Source organism: Canis aureus, chromosome 15, assembly GCF_053574225.1.
Source record: "Canis aureus isolate CA01 chromosome 15, VMU_Caureus_v.1.0, whole genome shotgun sequence".
Lineage (NCBI taxonomy): Eukaryota > Metazoa > Chordata > Mammalia > Carnivora > Canidae > Canis > Canis aureus.
Window position 1 is genome coordinate 33,534,299 of NC_135625.1, and position 21,025 is coordinate 33,555,323.

At 34.4% G+C, this 21,025-nt stretch overlaps 1 protein-coding gene and 1 long non-coding RNA gene across 6 annotated transcripts in view; one reads left to right on the top strand and one right to left on the bottom strand.

The window, feature by feature from the left end:
* The window catches only part of LOC144284489 (uncharacterized), a 41,173-nt gene extending 23,870 nt beyond the window's left edge, over positions 1-17,303 (bottom strand). The window contains exon 1 of the long non-coding RNA XR_013352889.1: positions 17,177-17,303. This is a non-coding gene — a long non-coding RNA (uncharacterized LOC144284489). The remainder of the gene's footprint in view (positions 1-17,176) is intronic.
* Positions 1-21,025, top strand: part of WRN (WRN RecQ like helicase) — a 140,802-nt gene that overhangs the window by 76,840 nt on the left and 42,937 nt on the right. For all 5 annotated transcript variants that reach the window (XM_077849073.1, XM_077849072.1, XM_077849074.1 and 2 more), the window contains 6 exons: positions 2,745-2,932; positions 6,982-7,156; positions 12,465-12,646; positions 15,290-15,391; positions 15,672-15,764; positions 20,543-20,684. In XM_077849073.1, coding sequence (XP_077705199.1) covers positions 2,745-2,932; positions 6,982-7,156; positions 12,465-12,646; positions 15,290-15,391; positions 15,672-15,764; positions 20,543-20,684 — 882 coding nt within the window. The remainder of the gene's footprint in view (positions 1-2,744; positions 2,933-6,981; positions 7,157-12,464; positions 12,647-15,289; positions 15,392-15,671; positions 15,765-20,542; positions 20,685-21,025) is intronic.

Sequence of the window (21,025 nt, forward strand, 5' to 3'; positions counted from 1 at the left end):
TCTGGGAGTAGGGCCCATGGCTCTGGAAATCTCGTATAGAATTGTTGTAATAACAACAATAACAGTTGAAATTGATTTTTAAATATTTTATTTATTTATTTATTTATTTTTATTTTTTTTTAATTTATTTATTTATTTATTTGAGAGAGAGATAGACTGTGAATGTGGAGGGGCAGAGGAAGAAAGAATCTGAAGTTGAAGTAGATTCCTCCCTGAATGTGGAGCTGGATAAGGGGCTCAATCTCACAACTCTGAGATCACCACCTGAGCTGAAACCAAGAGTCCCATGCTAAACTAACTGAGCCACCAGGTGCCCCAGTAGTTGAAACTTTTTGAGTGTTTACTGTGTACCATGCATCATGTTCAGTGCATTACATATTCTAACGTCATTGCTCTTCACAACGACTTTACAAGAGACTGCTGTTATCATCCTCATTTTATAGATGAAGAAACCAAAGTTTAGTGAGTGAAAGAACCAGCTCAAAATCTCACACCTAGTTATAAACAAAAGCAGGATTTGAACTCAGGCATCTGACTTTAAGCCAGTTACTATTCACTGTCATGTTGCTATTTTGCTTGGTTTTTCTATTAGTTTCATGCTTATTTTATTTTCACAAATGCATTGCCCATCTACTCATATATTATATTGCTTAGAAAAACAAACCAAACTAAACCCTTTTTTTTTCTTTATATCCTGAAAACTTCTCTGCCTGTGCAGTTAAACAGCAAGGATGTTATTAGTGCATTTGTAAATTGTTTGAGTAAAGCACTTTAATGACAGTACTTTGTTGTTGTGAAAATGTGCATGTCCTAAGAGCTTCTGATGTTTAAACTTTCCATGTATGTCTTTATACACACACACACACACACACACACACAAGCTTGATTAGAGTATAAGCTTGATTAGAGTAACTAACTTCTCTATAAACTGGCCTATTTATCTGTAAGTTGTTGGGTAGGCACTCTTCAAATTCAGAGGACAGTCTGATTATGAGCCAGAAATCAATGAAGTTAATTTGGGAGTTTTATTTTTAAATAATTAACTTTAAAATTTAAAATAAATTTGATTAAAATATTTAAATAATTTCAATAGTTTCACAGAATTTAAGGATAGAGAATGTAAAAATGCCAGTTACCTGATTGCATTGGTTCTGGTACCCTTGTTTTCCATTTAAAAAAGCTACTTCAGGGATCCCTGGGTGGTGCAGTCGTTTAGCGCCTGCCTTTGGCTCAGGGCGCGATCCTGGAGACCCGGGATCGAATCCCACATCGGGCTCCTGGTGCATGGAGCCTGCTTCTGTCTCTGCCTCTCTCTCTCTCTCTCTCTCTCTCTCTGTGTGACTATCGTAAATAAATAAAAATTAAAAAAAAAAGCTACTTCCAACTTAATTTTTTTACATGAGCTTTGAGATAATTTTTAATTCAGTAAAGTTGTATTGATTGTAAAAGTAGTTTATAGTGTTAGTAAATCATACCTTGTTTTTCAAATTCTATAATTGCTTTTTTACAGTTGTACTTAAAGCTTCACTTATATGGAAAGATAATTGCTTGAACTGAATTGTGAGATAGGTGCAGGGCATCTGAAGAGCTATTTTATGAGGATATCACTTACTTTATTTGTGATAGACCACAAAAAGTATTTTAAGAAAGTTGATTCTTGGATATAGAACAGTTGATGATTTAGGAACAACTGTTTAGTCCTTTTTTACTGAATGTAAAATAATAGTGTAATTGATTATAACTCCCTGTGATAATAGGAACAAAAATGATGAATCTAGTTTCGTCAGAGGTACATTGTTATCCTAGTTTAAAATTTCTGAAAGATTATGTATTCATGTTTTTCCTAGTAACTGCTGTGTCTCCTGTTTTGTCTGCTAATCCGGTTAAGAAGTCTTTGCTAGACTGAAAATAGAACATGACTTGGTTGCTCAAGGAATCAATTAATAATGGATGTTTTGTGTTATGCACTCTTCTTATATATAGTATGCCACGATTAACTTAGTAAACTCGAGAGAGGTTATCCAGGTCATTGAGAGATTTGCTTCTAGATCTGAGAAGCCATAGACCAATATCTTTAGTATAGAAACCCCCCAAAAAGGATTTATTGCTTTGTATTGTTAGATTTTCAGTGAATGAAAGGGTTTGTAATTTGTGAATTTTAGATTAATAAAAAAATAAGGTATAACATATCCCTCATTTATATCAGTTCTATTACAAATGTAATAAATGTTAAAAATAAAAAATAGTAAATGGAGAGTTAGATAGCAAATTAGTAGGTAGATTGTATTTAATCTTATAGTGTTTTATTTAAACACTTTCTGATTTTTACAAAGTAAATGTATTCTGGGGTGACTGGGTGCCTTAGTCGGTTAAGTGTCCAACTCTTGATTTCTGCTCAGGTTATGATCTCAGGGGCGTGAGATTGAGCCCCACCTTGGGTCTGCACTGGGTGTGGAACCTGTTTGAAGTTCTCTCTCTTTCTCCCTCTCCCTCTGTCCCCTCCTCCCACTGCGGGCTCATTTGTGCTCTTTCTTAAAAAAAAAAAAAAAAAATAGTGAATAGTGAAAATAGTGAAAGCTGAGAAGGAAGGTTTCTTTCTCTACTTTGAAAAAGAGTAATTTTAAAGTTGCATTTTTAACACTGTTCCTCATGTAATTGTTGTCCAGTCTGTTTGTAAGAAGGCAGTAGAAATGTTAGGAGTTAATGAGCTCTCCTTTCTTAAAAGTCAATTTTATTTCATTCAGGTTCCAATTGTTGCACTTACTGCTACTGCAAGTTCTTCAATCCGGGAAGACATTGTACGCTGCTTAAACCTGAAGAATCCTCAGATTACCTGTACTGGTTTTGATCGACCAAACTTGTATTTAGAAGTTAGGCGAAAAACAGGAAGCATCCTTCAGGATCTTGACCAATTTCTTGTCCAAAAGACAAGGTGAAGATTTCATGGTTGATAAAAATTTTGGTTAACTATTTACTTCTTTTTAAAAAACTTGTTTATTTATTTACTGTTTCTTTGTAATGCATGTTTAACATTTCACATTCGATTTAGATTTGGTTCAAGTCAAGCGTGATGTTATATAATCAAGATAATGCCTGGGAAAATAGCCTAACTGAAGGCACAAACTAGGTCTGGTATTTTTGCATTTCATATTGTTGCTTGAACACGTCATATGCTCCTTTTTTTTTTTTTTTTTTTTTAATAAGCTTTATGCCCAACATAGGGCTTGAACTCCTCATGACCCTGTGATCAGGAGTGCATGCTCTACCTACGGAGCCAGCCAGGTACCCCTGCCTCTTAATAATTGTCAACTTTGGCAAGTAAACAAGGGAAACGATGGATGGAGTCTTTTATCTGAAATCTAATTCATTAATTATAGGACTAGTTGAGTATTAGGGAAATTTTAAGAGTTATCTTAATAATAAATACTTTGGAGCCCTTGTTCTATGCCAACGACTATCCTAGGTGCTTTATATAAGTGATAATAGTAATTCTTACAATTGCTCAGTAAGGTAGGTGCTATTTTCATTTTACCGATGAAGAAACTGTCACTAGTACTTTTTCCTGTTTCTTTTATTTGAAAGCATTTTATTTGTATGCTAAGAAGCTTTCCTATGCCTTATTTCCCTGATCTGTCTCCTTGGTGAAAAGCATATAACTGTCATATAATGAAATGTGTTTTTAAGTCAGAATACATGAAAATAATGTTTGACCCCCCCAGCACAAACACAAAACAAATCTAGACAAGTAGAGTTTAAATAACATCAATAGTATTTTCCTTAACATTCTTGAGGTCCTTTAGGATGAATTTGAATGTAGGATTTGCTATTGGCTTGTATTTAGATTAAAACAAGAAAGTAATGGGGGCGCCTAGCTGACTCTGACAGTGGAGCATGTGACTCTTGATCTTGGGGTTGAGTTTGAGCCCCACATTGGGTATAGAAATGACTTAAAAATAAAATCTTATTATTTTTTAAAATAAAATCTTAAAAAAATAAAACAAGAAAATAATGGATATATTGAGTATTCATGTTGCTCTAGTGATCTCTCCAAAGTGAGTACTCATTGTACTTCATTTCCCTTGTGTCCTAGAGGGAAAATGTTCTTTTGAATAAGGCTGTTTATTTTAAGCTAGTCTTTTAACAGTGAGATCATTATCTACTCTCCTATTCTTTGATCCTTTTCTCTCCATATTATTTTCAATCTCTGTGGCCTTCCCCTAATAACCTTCTCCTTTTTAAACTGTTTAACCTTTGTGCGTGTGTATGACATTGTAACATTTTATCTTTCTGACTTATTGTCCTTTTAGGCTATCTTTTGTAATTGTTTTTTTTTTTTTTTTTTTGTAATTGTTTTTAAATGTTTTCTTCTCATCATCTTTCATGTTAATTCTACCAATGGAAGTCTCTTAGCCTCAACTATTATGGTCTTCCTTAACAGATCTGCCTACTCCTTAGTGCTCCTCCTTGCATTCTATATGCAGTTTTCAGATTCATCATCTAAAAACACATCCCTGAATCTTGGTATTCCTCTCTGGTGCCTCCCTCTTTCCTGGAGACTAACAGCCGACTGCTTACCTTAACATCCAAGACCATCCAAGGTTTTTATATTTAGTGACAATGATTTTTCTGAGAGTAAAGCAAGAAAGATTTTGCACCCGTTTTCAATCCTCCAAAAAGGGTTATGGTAGCAGCTAACCACTGAGAGTCAGAATGCTTCTTGTAGACCTTAGGCAAATAGAAATTTTCCTCTTAATGAGCAATAATTAGATGGAGGGTAATTAAGACTTCAGAGTGTTGCCTTTTATATATTTTCCCTCCCTTTATTTAATTCTGCCATTTTTTTCTATTCATTGAGCTAACATGTTTGTTAAATTCTGACTTTATTTTCTATATTCATGATACATTGAATGGAAAGCCTCTCTCACCTATCTAATTTAGTGGTTAGATGAAGATAGATTTCTTTCACTTCAGAAATTGATGTGAGGAAATAACAATGTTTAATAAAGCACTTGGCGAAGTAATGAATGCTTTTGTAATAGAGATTTTTATTCCTTTGCATTTTCTGCTCTATAAATTCAAATATTTGTGTATTTTCTTATTTTTTAATGTAAAAAGTGATACAGAGTCTTAGTGTCAATTTGAAAACTACAGATGCATGTAAATTGAAGAGTACTTAGACCTTCTGATTCTATTCCTCATTTATCATCACTGTTGATGTTTTGGCATTGAGCTTTACACCCTTCTTTTCTCTACCTGTACCATGCAGGTATGCACTTCCAATTTTTGTTGTTAACTTTATACAGAAATAGTTACAAAATATATCCATATCTTTAGGTAATATTTTCCTTTGATTTAAAGTGTCTTTGCTAAGATATATGTTGAAAACTATTATAGATACATATCTATTTCTCTCTTTAGTTCTGTCAATTTTTGTTTCATGTGTGTTAAAGCTCTATTAATTGGTACATACACATTTGGGATTTTTATATCTTCAATAAATTGATGCTGTTATCATTATTAGGAAAAAGCGTTTTTGCTTTCTCCATAATATGTTTTTTTAAAATTAGGGCCCTAATATGTAGGATATTACAATGTTTACATTTTGGTGAACAAATTTTTTTCTTTAAGAAATGTTTTTTAAATGCTAATAGTTTTGTGAGGGGCACCTGTGGGGCTCAGTGGATTTAAGCTCTAACTCTTGGTTTTGGCTTGGGTCATGCTGTTATGGGCTGTGGGGTACAGACTTCTGTCAGCCTCCAGGCTCAGCAGGGAGTCTGCTTGAGAGTCTCTCCCTCTGCCTCTCCCCCTACGCATGCTCTCTCTCTTTTTCTCTACTTCTCTCTCAAATAAATAAATCTTTAAAAAATAAATGATTTGTTCATTAAAAAATATTTTTTCTCACTAACTTATCTGCTGGGACATTTTGTTATGGAAGCCCATATGGCCACTATCAAAGTTGCTTTGAGTAGATTATTCAGTTAAAACTTGGAGTCAGGGACGCCTGGCTGTCTCAGTGGTTAAAGCGTCTGCCTTTGGCGCAGGGCATGATCCTAGAGTCTTGGGATCGAGTCCTGTGTTGGGCTCCCTGTGTGGAGCCTGCTTCTCCCTCTGCCTGTGTCTCTGCCTCTCTCTCTGTCTCTCTCATGAATAAATAAATAAAATCTTTAAAAAAAACCTTGGAGTCAAATTACTGCCTGTCTTTCCCTATTTAAGTTTTCAATGACTTTTGCCATAGCCCTTCTTAAAGGTTTTAGATACAATGATTTTTTTATTGTTTGATTAGTATTTCATAGTATGAATGTACATAATGATGAACATTTTGATTATTTTTTGCCATTATAGTTCATGTGAATATTTGTGTATATGTGTCTTTTGGAAAATATGAAAGTATATTTGTTAAATAAATTCCTAAAGTTGAAGTTGTATCAGAATATATGCATTAAAAATTAAACAGTTTCCTAATCAGAAATAATACATTTTTATATTAAGTCAGCATAAATGAATACATTTATGGAAATGACTATATGAGAGAGAATAAGACTGTTCTATGTAAATATTTCATTTATCTTATGTAAATGAAGACTAATTTTTCATCTAGTGCTTTGCATTTCTAAAAGTATGGGGATTGAATTTCCAGTAACTTGCAAGTTTTTATCAAGACTTCTGCTTAAATAAATAAACTTGTCTCTGGTTTTAACTTTAATTTGAACAAAAAAGTGAGTCTAAGGTGTTTGGGATTTAATGTAACTTATTTCCACATTTGACTTTCCACATTTTTATGTAGTTAAATAGATCATTGTTTCTTTATGCTTTCTCTTTTTAGTATTTTACTAAAAGGAAAATTAATTAAAATTTAAAAAATTAAAATTTTAAAAAGACAGAGGAAATTAAATAAAGCTCAAACTGGTTTTGAAAACTCAAACTGAAGCCTATATATTTATATGTTTGTTCTTTTTTGAATTTTTTTGTGTTTGTTTTTAGTTCCATCTGGGAATTTGAAGGTCCAACTATCATCTATTGTCCTTCCCGAAAAACGACAGAACAAGTTACAGCTGAACTTAGGAAACTGAAGTTAGCCTGTGGAGCATACCATGCAGGCTTGGATATTAAATCAAGGAGAGAAATTCATCATAGGTTCATGAGAGATGAAATTCAGGTGTGAAGATCCATCATTATTACTCTCTATTTCCCATGGAAACAGATCTTTCTCTAATATTTATTTGCCATATCTTTATTGACAACTTTGTTTGTGTTGAGTAGAAAGAAGTTTCTCTCAGAAAGGGAATTAATGTATAATGTGGATGACAGATATGTGAACAAACTATTGCAAACTAGTATAACTAGCAGCCTACCCATAGTGCTTAGGTACATAGAAGAAGGAATGCTAGCTGTTAAGGTAGGTTGTGTTATGGTGATGGTCCATCCAGGAAAAAGCCATTTGGGTGTAGAGTCTGAATAAGTGAATGGAAGTTTGTCCAGTATGCGAGGTCAGTAGATGATGAGGGAAAAGGAATTGGTTATGGAATCCCAGGAAAAGGGATCATGTGCAAAAGACACTGTGGTATGAGAGTGCACACTGGGTTCAGGAAATTGGGAATAGTTTGGAATGGTTGGAGAGAGAGTGTGGAGTAGGAATGGTACAAAGTATAGGTGAAAAGGCAGGGAGGAACTGTTAGAGACTCACAGGAAAAAAGTTAGATGGATTGGTTGGCCAGGTTATGGAGGAGGGCCTTAAAACTTGAAAGAGGCAGGCTGGGATTGATATGATGTACCTGTAGTTTTTTAGACTACTTTAGCCTTTGAATTTTTTAATTTAAATTTTCAATAAATTTTTAATTGATTTTTACCTAACAGGTAAAACATATTAGAGTAATTCTTGTTGAAGTTGACATGAGAGAGAAAGAGATCCAAGAGCCTTCCAGTCTCCCAAGATAGTCGCTAAGGATATTCTATAATCCTCAGAGCTCCACAGAATAGAGTTTGAAAACCATCATGACAGATTACTCTGTGGTTTTGAGCAAGATCACAGTATTACAGACATATTAGATTAGCAGTCCTAATAAGCAGGGTTGATTTGAAGAAGAAAGACTGAAGAAAGAAAGGGTATCGGTGAAGTCACTGTGAAGTGCTCCAGCTGAGATTCCTGTAATGATTGGAATCATGTAATAATTCCAATCTGAAGTGATTGGAATCCTTGTTTAGTGGGTGTCATGCAGAATATTTAGGAGGTCTTAAATTCAAACCACTTTGGTAGGTTTAAATTAACAGCTTTACACTGTCAACATCCAATCTAAAGTGTGTTACCGTAAGCCTGTGGACCAGCTTTCCTCTTAAGTTGAGATGAACCCAACTTCTGCTTTGCATTTTCTGCTCAGTAGGTCTTCCATTTCCTTTCTGTCTCTCTGTGGTTGTTAACCGCCCTCAAACCACCATTGTGTAAACAATCTACCTCAAGTATGGTTCGTATGTACTGTCTATAAATTTTACTATACCCTGTCATGCTGTAACACGTACTTGCCTGAGAGTATCTATTATTTTTCTTCCTTTTCATTTCTTTTCAAAGATAGGAACAGCTATCACAACTGCTTAGAATAGAGTTACCTAAATTCTTAAATGTTTATACTTCTATTATCTCAACAGTTTGAAAATTATCCAATAAAATTTATTGGCTCCTGCTTACTGAATCTTACTGATGTTTGAACCATTAACTAATCAATGATTTTTTTCATCTTGATTTATTATTAATTACTCATTTAGGTAGAAACATGTCTTACAGATATGAGAGATTGCAGACTTTATCTATTATGTTGTGATGGGAGACTTTGTCAGATGCACCTGGCTTTACTATCCATATCCAGCTTCAGTGAAACATAAATGCTTTGAAATATGGCTTTAAAAACCTCACAAGTTGGGATGCCTGGGTGGCTCAGTGGTTGGGCTCCTGCCTCCAGCTCAGGTTGTGATCCCGGGATCCAGGATCGAGCCCCGCATCAGGCTCCCTGCGAGGAGCCTGTTTCTCTATCTACCTGTGTTTCTGCCTCTCTCTCAGTCTGTGTCTCTTATGAATAAATAAATAAATCTTAAAAAAAAAAAAAACCCTCACAAGTGATCACTAATTATACTTAACATCTAGAAAGGTATATATGTATGTGCCGCTGTATTTTCCTTTTCTGTGGCAGGATGTCAAAAAGTTTTATCCACATTATGAAAATTAATAAATTAATATTGATTCTGTCACCCTAGTGACATTAGTGGTTCTATTGAATCTGACAACTGACCCAAGGTACTCCTTCTTTGCTATCATAATAAATAATTGAGAAGCTTCACATTTGCATCAAGAGTTCTCAAATAATGATAAAAATACATTTCCTCATCTATATGGAATAGTCTGGTGCTCTTGGAATTGATTACTTGCCATTGAATATTTGTTGAGTGCCTAGTGAATGCATATATGTTCAGAATTCTAGATGTTCACTCTCTTATCTTTCTGAAGTTGATTTATTCTTTGGTGTAGCCCTAAAGATAGAGTTCACCTCCCCAGCTCACCTATCTAATCTTAATGTCTTCAATTGACCATGTTTACATTCTTAGTATTTTCTATTTTGTAATTTTAGAAAAAGATTTTTTTTGTATTATTCTTAATCAAAGCTAACCATATTCAGATGTAGATTTACATTTTTAGTCTGTGATCATTCATTCTTTTAGTCCTGATTTTTAGTTTCATGTTCTTTTATATTTTATTAGCTTAAGGTCTTGAATTCCTTTTCTTTCTGAGGTGAGGCTATGAATAAATTATTTGATAAAATACTTTATTTTTACCTGAGTGTTTATAATGATATTTTGAACATTATGTCTGTGGAGTAGGGTGATGTCATCTAAAAACAGTATCATAAAGGGGCCCCTGGCTGGCTTAGTTTGTAGAGCATATGACTCTTGATCTCAGGGTTGTGGGTTTGAACCCCATGTTGGATATAAAGATTACTTAATATTAAAATCTTAAGGAAAAAAAAACAGGCTAGTATCATATGATGAAAATTAGATCTTCCAAGTTCTCACCACACACGCACATGCACATACACACACACTTGTAAATGGTAACTATGGGAGGTCATGGATGTGGTTAAGTAACTTTATTTTGGTAATCACTTCACAGTGTATACATATATCAAATTATCACATTATGCATCTTAAACTTATACAAGGTTATATGTCAATTATATCCCAGGAAAGCTGGAAGAAAATTGAATCAAATACATTTTTAAAAACCTTAAAATTATCATGTTGCTTATTCACTCTCAAGTATAGCAAAATGGCCTAGTTTTATTTACCCAAAGTTTTTTTTTTTAACATTTTATTTATTTATTTATTTATTTATTTATTTATTTATTTATTTATGATAGTCACAGACAGAGAGAGAGAGGCAGAGACACAGGCAGAGGGAGAAGCAGGCTCCATGCACCGGGAGCCTGATGTGGGATTTGATCCTGGGTCTCCAGGATCGCGCCCTGGGCCAAAGGCAGGCGCCAAACCGCTGCGCTACCCAGGGATCCCAAAGATTTTATTTATTTATTTGAGAGCATGATAGAGAAAGAGCACACGCGTGCCCACAAACAGGGAACTGTAGACAGAGGGAAGCGGGAGAAGTAGGCCTCCTTCTGAGCAGAGAGCTGAGCAGAGAGCCTGAGGTGGGGCTGGATCCCAGGACCCTGGGATTGTGATCTGAGCTGAAAGTAGATGCTTAACTGACTGAGGCACCTAGGCGCCCCTTAAGATTTTTAAGTAATCTCTACACCCAGAGTCAGGCTTGAAGTCACTAACCCACGATCAAGAGTCCTATGCACACACTATGCACTGACTGAGCCAGCCAGGCACCCCTCACAGCTTTTTCTTAATAAATTTCTATTTTGATGGTTTTTTTCTCTCAACCTTTCTTCTACTTCCTTTTATCTGTTCAGCATTTTCTTTTTTTTTTTCTATCTCCCTCCTTCTCTTTCTGTCTTCTATTCTTGGTCCATCTTTTTTTTTTTTTTTTAAGATTTTATTTATTTATTCATGGAGACACACAGAGAGAGGTGGAGACAGAAGTAGAGGAGAAGTCGGCTCCCTGCAAGGAGCCTGATGTGGGACTTGATCCCAGGAGCCTAGGATCACAACCCGAGACAAAGGCAGATGCTCAACCACTGAGCCACCTAGATGCCCCTCTTGGTCCATCTTAATACATTTTCTTAATAGCACTTTAATTTTTATTGGTTATACACACACAGAGTTTAAAGAACCAGCTACAGGGACATCTGAGTGGCTCAGCAGTTGAGTGCCTGCCTTTGGCTCAGTACGTGATCCCCTGGTCCTGGATCGAGTCTGACATCAGGCTCCCTGCATGGAGCCTGGTCCTCCCTCTGCCTGTGTCTCTGCCTATCTGTGTCTCTCATGAATAAATAAATAAAATCTTAAAAAAAAAAGAACCAGCTATAGTGCTTTTCATGAGAATATCAGCCTCTCCTTCCTTCCCCACTTCTGTTTCCTATTCTCATCTCTTTTAGTTTATTCTTTTGGTGTTTACCACTAGATTTTGCAATGATTTGCTTTTGGTGTTACAACTTGGTTTTTTATTTATTATTTTTAGGCATTGTCTGTTGACTTCCCACTATGAGGAGTGAAAGTTTAGCTCCCTTTCACACCCCTTCCTGCCCTTCTGCTCTCTTAATGTGTTTCTAACCCCCTTTCCTCCCAACATTAACATAATTTGGTTAGATCAATATATATTTCAAATATTACATATTTACATAATTAATTATCTGTAAATGCATTTTATCTCTAAGCCATATATTATAGTATTTTATTGCATATCTTCTTTTATTGTAATAGTTAAAAATTTTGTTTAGTTTTTTTGTATGTTCTTATCACTAAACTCTTCCCTAAAATTTCTCCCAATCATGTAAATCTCATTTCAGTATGCTCATATATATTAGATATTTACCAGTTTTATCCTTTTAAAGATTCAGAGATAAATTCATGTTTAATTTTATCATCTATAATGAGAAGTTTCCTTCCTTCCTTCTTGGAATAGTGCTAGAAAATATTAAGATCCTGGGCAATCAGGTAAGTACTCTTGAAACTTCACCTTAACACGAAGTATCTTTTAATATAATAAGTATTTTAAGAGCCTATTTCGTATCTTGTACTCATAGGTGTTCAAAGAGATCAATTTAGTTGCTACTTTTTATAGGGAGGAAATAGAAATCCTATTTTACAGAAATAGAAAACCTGTTTTGGGGTTACCAATGCCTAATTTGTAAATTGGGGAGGTAGTTTTTTAATCTGGAAGTGATTGGTTGAAATTATGCTAAATTCAGTTTCATGCCAGGGACTTTAGTTAATAAACTAATTACTCTTCCCAAAAAGTAAAGAGTTAAGGTTTTGGTTCTGCTACATAATTGTCAAACTATGTTTTTATTTATTCTTAGTGTGTTGTAGCTACCATAGCTTTTGGAATGGGCATTAATAAAGCTGACATTCGCAAAGTCATTCATTATGGTGCTCCTAAGGAAATGGAATCATATTACCAGGAGATTGGGAGAGCTGGCCGTGATGGACTTCAGAGTTCTTGTCATGTACTCTGGGCTCCAGCAGACATTTGCTTAAATAGGTAAAAACATTTATTATATTCACCCTTGCACATTTCTTTCTTTCCATATAAGCTTTGAAAATATTTGAAGCAGCATGCAAAATTTCAAGTAATGTGTGTAAGTGCATTTAAAACCAAAACAAGGGATCCCTGGGTGGCGCAGCGGTTTGGCGCCTGCCTTTGGCCCAGGGCGCGATCCTGGAGACCTGGGATCGAATCCCACGTCGGGCTCCCGGTGCATGGAGCCTGCTTCTCCCTCTGCCTGTGTCTCTGCCTCTCTCTCTCTCCGTGTGACTATCATGAATAAATAAATTAAAAAAAAAAAAAAAAACCAAACCAAACCAAACCAAACCAAAACAAAACAAAAAAAACCAAAACAAAACAGAGAACATCCAAGAAATTTGTGGTAAGGGTTGCCATCCAGAGGAGATGACCTAATTTCAGCTACACCTCATTTAGTGTTAAGAATTAACTAAATCAGGACTAGGAATGGAACATAAGTCCTATGGGTGCTTTCTAATACTGTGCATAGACAAACTTTCTTCTCCCCAGGCCCTCTCAAGTTTTGTTATGTCTCCAGCCATAGTTTTCTTCAGATACCATTTATTTTGCTGTTGGTTCTTTTTTCCCATTCTACAATGGTGCTAATTTCAAGTGACTTTTACCAATCCCTATTTGACCTTCTTTACCATTTTTTTTTTTTTTGTTAGTTTTATGAAAGCATGCCAGCTTTCCTTGACTGTGTGTGAATAATCATGTTGCACTGTATCTATTCACTGTACTGACTGCCCTGAAAAAAATTGTGTTCAGTGTTTAAATGAAGCAAGTCTTTTATTGATACTTAAGTTCTATGAGATTTATATTGGAAAGGAAATTTTCATCTTGCAAAAAGTTTTGGTACAGCGTTTAGCAACTGGTTCCCTCATCCATAGGGGAATAAAATCTCAGGAAAAAAACAGATGGTAACTGATGAGGCTATTTCAGCAGTGTTTTGAGTGCCCTCTGTGTTCTAAGCATATGCTCTATGCTGGGGATACAATGATAAATAAGAACATATATGGTACCTGTTCTCAGAAGGCTTAGAGTATAATGGAAATGGCAGATCTTTTTTTTTTTTTTTTTGTATATATTTTTTTTATTGGAGTTCGATTTGCCAACATATAGCATAACACCCAGTGCTCATCCTGTCAAGTGCCCCCCTCAACTACAGTTGATCCTTGAACAACAGGAAGGTTAGAAGTGCCGACTCCCCCATGCAGTCGAAAATCTGTCTAACCTTTGACTCTTCTAAAACTTAACTCCTAATAGCCAGCTATTGGCTGGAAGTGTAATGAATAACAAATAGTAGATTAGCACTTATTTAAATGTTATATCTATTATATACCGTATTCTTACCATAAATAAGCTAGAAAAAAGAAAATGCTATTTTAAAAAATCATAAGAGAAAATACATTACAGTACTGTACTGTATTTATAAAAAAATTCACATGTAAGTGGACCAATGCAGTTTAAACTTGTGTTGTTTAAGGGTTATAAGTGATATATATATAAATTTTAGGCTGTGGGCTAGGAAAAACTAGAGTCAACAGTTGGAAGAAACTTTTAGGTAAATTATATGGAAAGGTATTGTGGTTAGTGGTGTCAGATAATAAGAATGTTTTTGAATAAGGGGTCTTTTTTGTGTTCAGACTTTCCAGAACTCACTTAACTGGATTCCCTGTTGTTGTCATCTTTGATAATTGTACAGAGGTATTTTTATCAGTCAGAAGGTTAAATAATCAAAATATTAGGTCTGGTTTGGTGAGGATCAGTATTACCATTTAGATCTTATATGCAAACATTGTTTTCTTTTGAAATATCTGAAAAATATTCAACTCAGACTTCTATTTATTCTCACAAGAATTCTTGCAAAGACATGTATAGCTTTTGGGAGCTTGTCATCATCATCTGATAACTGATATTCATGGAATTTCTTTACAGTAGACTAGAGTTAACAGAGTCAGGATGAGTCTAGCAACATTAACTTTTAAAAATAAAAGGTATTTAAAAAATACCTTTAGTGCTAGCAATTTTAAATAAATTGAATGTTATGGAAAAAATCACTTATGATTGTTTGAAGGAAGAACTTAATTCTGATGTTTTATTGGTGTCTCATAATAGCCTTTAGTACAAAGGGATAATTAAGGGGGATATGAGAAGTTCTCTGAAGAGCAAATAGGGATGAAGGTTTATATTTGTATCATGAGTCTCTTTCAGTATTCTTAGTTTCTCAGATAAAATAAATAGCAACCTTTTACTAGGAAAGTATAAAAATTCATGTATAGTGGAAAGATTGCCAAAAAACATGTAGCATATAAATAAAAATGAAAAACTTTAGGGTGTATAATAATTTTTCAAAGATAGCTAAAAAAATTAATACTTGGACATAAGTATAGAATTCTTTCAAAAGTGATTTTCATAAAAGTTAGAAAAATGCTTGCCTCTAATGAGGGGATTGACTGGAAAAGGACACAATAACTTTCTGGGATGATAGAAATGGATTTTTAAAAAATCTTGATAGAGGTGTAGATGCTAAAGGTTATGAAAAGTAAGCAATAATAAATTTAAAAGTAATGAAATTACTAATGCAATTTTATATATTCTTGTGATATTTGTAATTGACAGGCACCGCCTTAGTGAGATAACCAGTGAAAAGTTTCGATTATACAAATTAAAGATGATGGCAAAGATGGAAAAATATCTTCATTCCACAAGATGTAGGCGACAGTATGTATTATTTGTTTTATATTAATTAATAACAGATCTATGAATGGTATATTTTAAGAAAAAGTTTTGTAACATAAGTAGAAGTATGTAGAAACAGTATTTTGTTGGTGTTACATATGTGCTGAATTTTTAAGGCAACTTTCTTTGTGCCTCAGTCAACTGAAGCAAGGTAATGAGATCCCAGGTGAATCAGTGATGATTTCACTTCATTATTTTCAGCAATGATTTTAACATATATGGTTTTGTTCTTTTATTTAATTTAAAATTTTCTCTTGGGTAGACTCATCTTGTCTCATTTTGAAGACAAACAACTACGAAAGGCCTCCGTGGGTATTATGGGAACTGAACAATGCTGTGATAATTGCAGATCCAGGTAAAGATTTTTTTTCTTCGAAATGGAGATTCTAAAATATTTGTTTCTCTTCCTTTTCAAATAATTTTTAAGGTTGGCTCCATGCCCAATGTGTGGCTTGAACTCACAACCCTGAGATTAAGACCTGAGATAAGAATCAGACACTCCATTGATTGAGCCACCTAGGTGCCCCTTACATAATTTTTAATTGAGTTTTTGTTGAATGATATGTATTACAGTTTTAAGAAAACAAAATAATGAGTTTATTTAGATAGAAGTCAAAGTAAACAATATTATTTTGCTTTATAAATAGATACACCAATAAAATGGTGGACCTAAATTTAAATATATCAATAATTATATTAAATATAAATGGTCCATATCACCATTTAAAGGCAAACATTGTTAGAATTGATTTAAAAATATGACCCAACTAGGAGTACATAGCTGGCTCAGTCAGAGGAGCATGCTACTCTTGATCTTGGAGTTACGTGTTTGAGCCCGTGTTGGATATAGAGATTACTTAAAAATAAATAAATAAGTAAACTTTAAAAAGAAATGACCCAACTATATGCTATCTGTAAGAAATCCACAAGTATAATCATGTAAGTAGATAAAAATTAAAGGATCAGAGTGCCTGGGTGGCTCAGTGGTTGAGCATCTGCCTTTGGCTCAGGCCGTGATCCCCGGATCTGGGGATGGAGTCCCGCATCAGGCTCCCCAGAGGGAGCCTGCTTCTCCCTCTGCCTATGTCTCTGCCTCTTTCTTTTTATGTCTCTCATGAATAAGTAAAATCTTAAAAATGAATAAATAAAAATAAAATAAAGGGATAACAACTGTATACCATGAAAACACTAACACTAGCTGGAGTTATTATTTTAATATCAGACAGTGGAGACTTTGGAGAAAGAATATTACCAAGGATAAGGAAAGACATTACATGATGATAGAAGGGTCAGTTTACCAATTAATCATAGTTCTCCACAGACACACACACACACATGCATGCACGCACACAGATTGATTTTAAGGAATTGGCTGCTGGCAGTTGTGCAGATTGTCAAATCTAAAATAAGTAGGGCAAACTGGCAGGCTAGAGAGTCAGGCAGGATTTCTGTGTTCCTAGTCTTGAGTCACAATTCCTTGTTCTCAGTCTTTGCTCTTTAAAGCCTTCATTTGATTGGACAAGACTCATATTATCAAGGGTGGTCTCCTTTACTTAAAGTAAACGGACTGGAAGTGTTAATCTCATCTACAAAATACCTTTATAACAGCATCTGGATCAGTGTTTGACCAAACAACTGAGCATCATAGCCTAGCCAAGTTGACACAAAGTTAACCATCATATCCAAGAACACATAATCCTAAGTGTGTATACACTTAACAAAAGAACTGACAGAATTAACAGGAGAAATACAGAAATCCATAATTACAGTTGGCGACTTCAACATCTTCTCTCAGTAATTAATAGAACTAGTAGATGGAAAATCAGTAAGAAGATAGAAATGAACAGGACTGTCAATAAACTAGATCATATTAACTTTGTTGGAACATTCAACCTAACAACAGTGGAATAAACATTCTTCCCAGGTGCAAATGGAATGTTCACAAACATAGATTATATTCTGGGTCATAAAACAAACCTTAATATATTTAAAAAATTTTGTTCATACAGTGTGTGTTTTCTAACTATGATAGAATTAAACTAGAAACCAGTAACATAAAGATAGCAAAGTCTCCAAATACTTGAAGATTAAATATCACACTACTAAGTACCCATGAGTCAAAGAGGAGGTCTCAAGGTCAACTGGAAAATATTTTGAACCAAATTAAATAAAAATACAAAATGTATGGGATGCAGCTAAAGCAACAATGAGAGGAAAATGTAGAGCATCAAATACTTTAAATAGAAGAAAAGTTTCAAAGCTGTAATTAAGCTTCCAAAGTAAACTAAAAAGAAGCAGAGGAAGGAAATAATAAAGGTAAGAGCATAAATGAAATAGAAAACAGAAAAACAAAAGAGGAAACCAAAGAACTCAAAAGTTCACTCTTTTACAGGCCAATAAAATTGATAGAAACTTCTAAAAAGAAAAAAAAGAGACCGAGATTACCCATCCTGGGAATGAAAGGAATTTCACTACAGGCCCAATAGACATTAAAAGGATCATAAGGAAAACACTATGAATAGCTCAGTACACATACATTCAGTAATTTAGAGGAAGTGGACCCAATTCCTTGAGAACCTCAAGCTAAATTCACCCACAATGAAGTAGATGACTCAGATAGTTGTACGACTGTTAAAGAAATTAGATCTGTTAAAAATGCCTGGAAATAAAATTCCATAGCCCACATGGCTTAAATGGCAAATTTTACCAAACATTTAAAAGAAGAAATAATAAAAGTTTTACAGTATGATCCAGTTTATATGATATTCTCTCAAAAGTAAGACTCTACTATAGGGATGAAGAAAAAGGTCAGTGGTTGCCAGAGGTCAGAGAGAGGTGGAGGGTATGATTACAAAGGGCTAGCACAAAGGACTGTTCAAGGTGATGGATTTGTTATGTGTCCTGATTGTGATGGTAGTTGATTGTGTGGTTAGATGAATCTGTGCATATGAATCAACAGATGTGTTTAAATTGGTTGAACTTTACATATACACAGATTATAGTCATTTTTAACTGTATATTAATTGAAAGAATAAAAACAAATGGTATAACTAGTTGAGTTCGCCATATGCCTAGGCATGATCACTGTGTTACTCTGAGACCAAAAAATAAGTATTAGGGATGTAGATGATCTCTGTGGTGACAAAATGTTGCTTCACTGAGAGGACAGAATTGTTCAGTGCACCTTAAAAAAACAAACAAACAAACAAACAAACAAACCCCAAATGCCCTGCAATTATATAAAGCACAAATTGACACAACAGCTGGAAGAAAGCAACAAACCCATTATAGTAGTAGTAGTTGGATATAATTAAAGTAGAAGAGTTGTATATAATTTTTGGCTATTGGTAGGTTTAGTAATCCAACAATTAGTAAGCTATAGAAAATTTGATCAACATAGTAACAAGTTTGGTTTATCACACACTTGCTATTTAGAACCCTGTACTAAGCATTTAGAACAATGTACCTCAAACATTTTTACTTCATGATCCACAAAGCTAATAATAACACCTATATAGCACACTAGGCTATTTACTACTTGAGTCCAGGTTCTGTCCAGAACAGTGATTATACAGCACCCCTATAATCCATTTGCAGCACACTTGCTGGGAAGCACTGAACTAGAGATTACACTTCTCAAACATACATGGAATATTGATAAAAATTTGACTCAGTGTGTGGCACCCGGGTGGCTCATTGGTTGAGTGACTGCCTTTGGCTCAGGTTGTGATCTCCCTGCAGGGAGCCTGCTTCTCCCTCTGCCTGTATCTCTGCCTCTCTCTGTGTCTCTCATGAATAAATAAATAAAATCTTCAAAAAAATTTTTGACTCTGTGTTAAGGTAAGATTGGCAAACTATGGCTTGTAAACCAAATCCACTTTGCTGCCTGTTTTTGTAGGTGAAGTTTTCTTGGAATCCAGCATACCCTTTTGTTTATATATTATCTGTGGCTGTTTTTGCAGAGTTGAATCCCAGTAACTGTGACACAGAAACAGTATGGCCCACAAAACCTAACTATTTACAATCTGGCCCTTTAAGAAAAGTTTTCTGGCCCCTGTTCTAGACTGTAGTGTTGTCTCAAAAGTTTTCAATGTATTGGTATAAAACATGCCACTTTTTCTGATCAGAATGCAGTTGAATTAGAAGGAAATAAGAGGATAAAATTTCTCATTCATTTGGAAGTTAAAAATAAAACTTTTAAATTACTCATAAATCAAAGAAAAAATCAGACTGGAAATTAAAACATTTTTAGAACTTTAGTTATGATTACAATAATATACATTAAAACTTGGAAGATACAGCATAGGTGGTACTTTGTGAGAATCTGATAGCTTTCAATATTCATATTAGAAAAGAAAATGAGCTTAATATCCCACTAAAGAAGTTAAAATAGGATAAACCTAAATCTAGTCTTCCCCCCCAAAAAGCATATTATTATATCTGGAATATTGACTATTCTTACTGCTATTTCAAAGCTATTTGTTCTAAAGAAGGCAATTGAATTAAGGTAGTTGATTTTCTCTAAGGAATCCTTTGTTCTCAACCAACTTTAAAGAATTCTCATTTATATTAATATCATTTATATTAATGATAATTTCAAATCTACTTGAAGGATGGCTTAGGAATGTAACTTCTAAGTGGACTTAAATGAGGTGCAGTTTATCTTTGTGTCGTATTTTACGGTCATCAGAGTTTAAGCTAATAATTTATTTCATAGGAGATTTGGTTCTTAAGTTATTAACTTTTTTTTGCAACAGTCTTTTCCCCTCATCACAACCTAACCCAAAAGTCCAGTATTTATATAATCAGTCAATGGAGCTTTTCAAGCTATACTTCTGCACTCTGCTTGCTTGAACTCCCTACTCTTCTGTTTATGGTCCAAGGTACCTCCTGTGAAATTTGGGTTCCAAGGCGCTAGTGTTGAGAACCATCAACATAACATGCAAAGATATATTATGGTTTATGGTTCATGTTTTTGCATATTTCACGTGATCTTGGCTGTAACAAACTCTATTTGTTAGCTTATGAAGCAGTTGGCATATTTGAGATTTTTTTTACTTGTCTATTATATATAATATTTTTATTTCTAAGGGTACATGTCTTAGCTAAGCTTTCTATTATATTATTACTTAGATTGGATCAATGCTCTTCCATTGATGATTCAGATGACGCATCACAGGATTTTGGTCCACAAACATTCCAGCTATTATCTGCTGTGAAAATCTTAGGAGAAAAGTTTGGAATTGGGCTTCCGATTTTATTTCTCCAAGGATCTGTAAGTATATCTGTGAGTCACCTTCATAGTTCTTGTACTCCTGTTACTCTTTTCTTCAGAAGTTTGTTGAATTAGGATTGCAGCTTTGACTTTAGACGAGTTATTGGAAAGTCAGAGAGCCATATTAAGTTCCAATTAAGCACTGCATTCATTACTTTTGACAAAACCTGAGTGTTACATATACTGCTGTTTTCATATTTCAAATTGATGTTCAGCTCTGCACCTCATTCTAGTATTAGCTTATTACGTTATAGTTGGATGAATCCCTAAACTAGTCTTTCTTAGGAAAATCAAGAAAGATGCTTTCACTGCATCAGGAGACAGGTAGAACAAAATTGTCT